The sequence below is a fragment of the Tasmannia lanceolata genome, unplaced genomic scaffold (assembly GCF_043159265.1).
Source record: "Tasmannia lanceolata isolate RefF3 unplaced genomic scaffold, GAP_Taslan_0.1 ptg000012l, whole genome shotgun sequence".
Taxonomy (NCBI): domain Eukaryota; kingdom Viridiplantae; phylum Streptophyta; class Magnoliopsida; order Canellales; family Winteraceae; genus Tasmannia; species Tasmannia lanceolata.
Window position 1 is genome coordinate 21,481,857 of NW_027518689.1, and position 7,433 is coordinate 21,489,289.

A 7,433-nucleotide genomic window follows, 5' to 3' on the forward strand; every position below is an offset into this window, starting at 1 on the left:
AAATGAGGTAAAGGTCTCTTGAGGACCTTGCTTCAACTGTTTGAGGTCCCTCTTTGTGACCTCTATCCCCTCCTCCATTGAAAATTGTTCAATAAGCTGGTCAGAGATATCTTCCATGGTCCTGACCTCATCTGGTTTCAGTCTTAGGAACCATTTCTTTGCTATCCCTATCAGAGAAATAGGAAATAGCTGGGCCATCTGTTCATGATTCAGGCCATATTGCTGTGAGAGGATAATAAACCACCTTACATGGTTCCGAGGACATCCAGTCCCGTCATACTTATCGTAATCTGGGACTTTGAAATTATGTGGTAAAACCACTGCAGAGGACATCATCAATTCGGAGACGTCAAATTTTTTCGGTCCCTGGACTTTCATGTGCTCCATCTCTTGAGCCAACTTCCCGAACTTCTTAGACATCTCTCTCTCAAATTTCTCATACATTTCTTTCTCCTTATTGATCCTAGGGATACAATACTCTTCAGCGTATTGTCCATCATCCATATCAACTTCTAATGGCGAGATAGTGGGTCTATTCAACTCTGGAGATGCAACACGAGGAGGTTGATGAAACGTTGGTCCTCCTTTTGAAGCAGAAGCCTTATCACTAATCTGGGTCTTCATGTGAGTCATTTCTTCCTTCATACTTGCCATGTCACGAGTAAGGCCTATTAACATCTCTTGGATAGCTATCATAGGATTAGCGGGATCTGCCATTGAGACTGGGGTGGGTTGGATGGGCGAGAGTATTTCTTGAAAATGAGACACAGGTAATGCTGGAGAAGTAAATGAAACAGGCGACAAAGATTGTCTACTCAGCCTGGAATCAGAAGACTGACGGGACCAGGTTGGTTTTGGAAAGGTAATTTTCTTTGGAGCAATGGTTGCTCAGTCAAGAATCCTGAGAAGAAATATGAACACTACATTAAAAATTTGATAATTGAGATAAACTATTCTCACCAAATAATGACAAGAGAAACAGAAAACACACTTTCATTGATAAGAAATTTGGGATTACAATTGATGAAAACATCAGTCTTTGATTTCAATTAGATAAACAAATGGTAATTGAAGAAATCAATACGACAAAAAATATGATAGGGTCTTCAAGGTCTTTCGATACGGGCTCTCTTTCCCTCAGGTTCTTCTGAAAAATCATTCCGCTCGATCTTAGACGATAGAGCAAATCTTTGACTGATGACTTTGTTTCTCCAGGCAGTTACAATAGATTGGATGAGATCAGGAGTAAGTTTCTCGCAAAGAGGAGGAGTTACGATTCTGGGAGGATATGGCTTTCCCGTAATCTGGTAAAGCAAACGCATGGGTGCGTAGAAGGTTGATTTTTCCAAACCCATAAGATATACAAAGGAATATGGGTAAGTACTAGTAATGACCTGAAGGCATGAATGACTCACCATGTGAAGTTGGTCATGGTCTACATGCTGCAACCAATGGTGCCATTCGTCAATGGATTGGGGTTGGTTGGCCATTGATTGCCATGATGAATGATCCCTAAGGGTATACTTAATGGAGTTTTGTGGCTTAAGAATAGTAAGCTTTTCACAAAGCCACAAATAAAGCAGTTTAGCACACCCATAGAAACTATTTTGGACTTTTGAAGGATCAATACGATCTAATCCTAAGATAGTTTCTGCTAACATAGTAGGAATAGGATTTCTTCCTTTATTAATCTGGTCTACTATGCCCAGCAAAGCCAATGGGGCAACACGGGGGTCGCCACGAATGATATGGCGAGCAAAAACTCCAAAGATTAAGGCACTACGCCGACAGCTTTGGAAACGGGAGTTAGTAGGGTCAGTGTTTTTAGAAAAAATTTCAATAAGGATATGGACCTCTACATGCGTGCCTTTGAAGCAAGGTAAGGCATCAACGATATCATTTTTGAATAACCCGCAAAAAAGGGAATTAGAAGAGTTTATGTTTGCAGGTTGAATCCAGAGTCCTTCAGATGTGATCTCTAGCAAGGCGCACCAATCTTCAAAGATTGGGCAAAGTTCAAAGGAACCGAATCGAAACACATGAAGAATGGGATCCCAAAGCTTTGCAACTGCCTGAAGAAATTTCCAATTTATACCAGATACGCTCAAGTAATTGAACGTGCTTATGAACCGATCGATCATGCTTCGCTCATGCTCACGCGGAAGGGTTCTGATGACTTCACTTATCCAAATCTTCAACATATTATTCGACATGATTGAACCTGACATTCAGATAAGATAGAGATTATGAAGGAATAAGAAGGACCTTGCAAATGATAAGAATAATTTGACAATCATTTATATAGGAAGGATACGATTGGTGACAATGGATTTTTCATCTATGATCAGAATGATCAACAGATCAGAAAATAGAACACAGTCATGGAATGACAGAAGTAGGTCATAGGCTGGATCTAAATCTGGCGATGAATATTAACTTTACGATCAAGGAGATCAAGATGATAGATCATGGTCATGAGGATAACAAGGAAGCCATCGGCCAGATCTCAAAACGAAACAAGTAGACAACAAATATATGCACAAATTGAATCTATGATACAACACAAGAATGGTTATCCTCCAAAAAAGGATAATAAAATAGATTATGACCAACAATGACATGTATGGGTCACTGACGAAAGAACGCGAACGCAATTGATCAAATCAGAGATTCCCATTAAGAGTGAACTTTTAAGCTAACTGATACTGAAAATGGGAATCGAAACAATGCAAACCGACTCTAAGGACTAGCAGTCATGCTCAAAATGATTTGGATAAAATCCGGCAGCATAACGGCTATACCGGGAGGTCAGGGTAAAGTAAACTCATGAGGCAATGATAAGATAAGCTCATGGTTATCTAACTCTATCCACAAAAGGTTCTAGGTAAAATTTGACAGCATGACAGTGCTACAAAGGGTATATGGGTAAGAAGAAATAGTAATGTAGCACTCTGAACAAGAATACTAAGCATCTCAAAATGACATTGTTATGAGAAGAAGGTAATTGGATAAAACTTGACCAAAGTTGAGTCTATGTGACACAGGGTCTAATCCAATAGCTGAAAGATCGAATGACAGATCATGACTATGGTAAGGCAAGTAAGAGTCATAGATTAGATCTGAAACTGGATAATGAGTGGATGTAACCCACTGAATTGAATAAGGAACTCTAATTAAAGAGAGAAAGGGAGAACCCTAATCTAAAAATCAATACATATATATATAGATATATATATATACATATATATCCTAACCAGGGGCACCAGCCCTAAATATATCCAAACAGAGTCAAGATACTTGACTCAAGACAGACATGTGGGTGTACTAGGACCGCATTGTAACCACATAAGGTGAGTTACAATAATCTATACACAGGACAAGGTTCATAAATCTAGGTTCCAACATGTGTAAGTAACACATGTTCGCTCCTATATGAACAAAATACATATATAGGTACAAGCAAGTCCTAATTGGGTTTTTACTAGGTTAGCAAATACTCATGTACATAATATATGTAAAAGGAAAGTAGAGCTCCGGACTCAATCAGGTACTATGCATATGATCCATACTTAGTATGTATAACACAAGTGCACCGAGTGCTATACATAGTATGCTTCATTGCTCATCGGCTGCTGTAAACACAAGTGCCACAAGTGCACCGAGTGTTTACGGGTGCAGCACGAGCGCATAGCTTGGAAATAGATACAACAGCACCAACAGGGTAATGACATCCCATGTGGCACGCATTGTTTCTATCCCGTGGAGCCAATTATAATAAAATCAATAAAAGAAAATAAAGAACAAAATGATGTATGCTGTGCAGTGTGTGAATCCCTTGTTTTAAACACCTATTTGGTGCCCCTGGATTCTAAGCGATTGAATTCCAATTTATAATGATTTTAGCTCAAAATTCTTCAAAATTAATAACAAATAGCATTTTAACAGAGTTAGGCAATGTTCCAAGAACTCCCCAGCAGAGTCGCCAGCCTGTGGACCCCGATCCGGGAGAGAGGCGGGGAACGGGCCCCACACTAAGTCTCAGGATCATCCACGTGAATGGAGAGCTCTACCAAGGAACTCTCGAAAGAAGTGCCTCTCACAGCATGAGTGGCGATATGAAAGGTGAGATACCTCTCGATTCGGGGACTAGCCCAGATTCGAGGCGTACCTTAAACAAAGAAGAGTCGCCATCCAAGGAAAAGGCAAATGGGCCCTGGATCCCATACTATGCTCTGTTGCAACGGATAACCAGAGATATAAAATAAGGTTCGTGCCTGGTTACGAATTCGGAAGGTCTAAAGAGCACCTCATCCGCCCAAGTGCAAACACCTGGTCTCTTATGCCATTTACTTAATAATTTTGAAGAGCTTTGGGCGAAAATCATATGGAATGGGAATGAATATCTCCGAGAAGACGTCTATCTAATCATGCATGTCTCGGAGATGAAATCAAAGGCACACAAGATAAAATAAAAGAAACATGTGTCACCTAAGCATAGCTAGGTTATAAGTGACATGCCTAATGGGTGTCTAAGTTCTGATGAACAAACACATGCACGACACACCAAAAAGTATAAGGTCTGCGCAATAAAGTAAGAAAACACTGCAAAACATAGAAAAATGACTCGATACTATACAACCCTAAGACTCTAATCTATACCTAGGCCCGAGTCTTTAGATGATCTGATGTTCATCCAAAGAAGCCTACGTATCCCCGCCTCCACGAGAATCAAGGCAACGTAGTTCTTCGCACCTATTCTAAGCTATGATGCCTAAGACATCTAGACCTCTATCCTAGACTCGATCTAAAAGACCGGACTAGTTCTTAAAGCTTCTTATGTGATTATTTAAATTCCAATGGATTGTAGATTTTAGGACACCCTATATGCCTTAACTAAATGCAGGTTAGCCCTAAGCTAATGCAGGTGGTTCCTATAATCTATGTGTAGCTAGGCTGTATATCCTAAGGAAAACAGTAGGATCTATCGCATCTTAGACCTAGTCATCAATTGGCGATGTGGATCGCCAACTGACCGGACGGAGGCGCTCCTATAACTCTAGGACAAACTCCTAACTCTAACACAAACACAAACAAACCACACAACACATCAAAGACAAACTCAAAACTCTAAAACTCTTTATCTAGGACAAACTACTAACTCTAGAGGAAGATCTTGTTGAAAACAAGGTTTTGAAGATTTTTGGTATTTTTTCTTAAAATGGGTAAATGATTTATTTACAAAGGTTTGGCTGGACCTGAGATAAGAATCTCAAGCTGCACTACGTACCTCGTGGAAGAGGATCAAGCCAACGTAGTTCGAAACAGATTTCCTAACTACTCCTAATGACTCAAGATTTTTGAGATTTTTGGTTTTTCAGATGTTTTTGTTGTTTTTAAGTGTTTTTGACTCAAGGGAGACAAATCCTATCATCATAAGGGGAAGACAGACTCCTGATATCCCGCAAAGGTTGGACAGCATCCTATGCTTTGCGGAGGGAAAATGAACAGAATAACAACTCTGCAAGGGTTGGACAGCATCCTATACCTTACGAGAGCGGATAGAAAAAACACAAGATTTGATGAGAGGTTGGATAAAATCCTAACCCCTATGATGATAGGACTGACTCCTGAAAGAAAAACAGACTCTCTAGCTAAGGACAGACTCCTAGGCTAAGGACTGACTCTGAAAATAGGATTCTTAAGAAGGAGGTGCTAATGAGACAAAGCCTGTCTCCTAAAAGAAAAAGAGATAAAGAAGGGTGCTAGTGAGATTATCAAGCTGAGATAAAACTCACAAGTAATAAGGGAAGACCTTGTGCATATTTAGCAAAGGTAAAACATCCAGCCGGGCCGGACAGCTACCTAGCCCTAGGGTGCAACAAATGTGCAACTAGATACCCATATAGGATGGGGTATGAAGCCAAGCCGAGTAGGATGTTCTCCCAAAACCAAATGATACACAAAGAGGAGGTTTAGCAAGAAAATGAGACTAGGTAAGTCTCTTAGACACAGAGGTAGGATAGAGAAAAATATTAACAAGGAAAAAAAAAAAACTTTGTGCATATTTGGCAAAGGTAAAACACCCAGCCGGGCCGGACAGCTACCTAGCCCTAGGGTGCAACAAATGTGCAACCAGATACCCATATAGGATAGGGGTATGAAGCCAAGCCGAGTAGGGTGTTCTCCCAAAACCAAACGACGCACAAAGAGGAGGGTTAGTAAGAGAATGAGACTAGGCAAGTCTCCTATATACAAAGGAGAGGTATGCAACTTGGACTGAGCAAGTCCCCTAAGGATGGGCTTGGGCTAGCGCCTTCATCGCCCTTGCAACGAGAGGGAATTCTAATATCTAAAGAATCTTAACAGAAATCTATAAGACTGTGTTAGTCTATCAAAAAGAGAAGAAAATGCTACCAGATAATCACAAATTCCATTCTATTCTTATAAAAATAAATCAAGTGCTAAGCAAAGAAGAATTTTCAAATAAAAACAATACATGATCTATAGCAATTATAAAATGATAAACAACATTAATTAGTCCAGACCAGCCGCTGGATAGCCTAATAAAGTAAAAACAATATCAAACACTTCAAAACCAACCACAAACCCCAATACGGGGACTCCAATGAAATCAGATGATGCCAAAGTAATCATCTGATATCAAATACACATGATAATATTTCTAATCCCGCCTTGAGATCAGATAGTACTCATGTCGATGATATCGAATAGAGTAGTCATCTGATCTCCTCCTTCCTATTAACAATTCATTTAAATAATAAGGAATGAATATAATAAGCTTTGAGATAATCTCACCTGAACAGTCCATTTATTACCGTCTTCGAATCCTAACTCAAAGTTTAGTATGAAAGAGAAGTAGTAAATTTCCAACAGATTATAGAAACACATTAAATGATATTTTCAATTTGTACAAATTTTAATACATAACAGGGTATCAACTTGTGCAGATTCAAATGTAAAAACTGTGAGAGTGGAATATAAGCAGATTTGTGCAAATAGTGGGGCCGATGAGACAAAGCCTATCTCCAAAAAGGGGTTTGATTTTTCTGAGACATGGCTTGTCTCCTAAGAGAATGCTCTAGATAACTCTTTCATTGCCCTTGCAATGAAAGGACAAATTCTAAAGGTTTCCAAAGACTATGTAAGTCTATAGAGAGTGAAGAAGAAAAAAAAAAAAAAAAGTGTGGGCTGAACATATTCAATTTTCATATACTTGTGCTAATATCAGTAATCTCCAATTAATGCCTGCACTACTATGACTTGATACCAGCACTACCCGCCTCATTTTGTATTTTGGGAAATAAGCCTCAAACTAAAGACAACACAATTACTTTTTCTAATATTCACAACAACAGTAAAGAAATCTATGACCGAACATACATGTCACCTATGAGGGAATAACAAGTTGAGAT

The 7,433-nt window shown here is 39.3% G+C and overlaps 1 protein-coding gene across 1 annotated transcript in view; it reads right to left on the minus strand.

The window, feature by feature from the left end:
- The window catches only part of LOC143888623 (uncharacterized), a 37,162-nt gene extending 36,445 nt beyond the window's left edge, over positions 1-717 (minus strand). The window contains exon 1 of the mRNA XM_077393062.1: positions 38-717. Within this exon, the coding sequence (XP_077249177.1) occupies positions 38-717 (680 nt within the window). The remainder of the gene's footprint in view (positions 1-37) is intronic.
- Between the last annotated feature and the right edge of the window lie 6,716 nt (positions 718-7,433).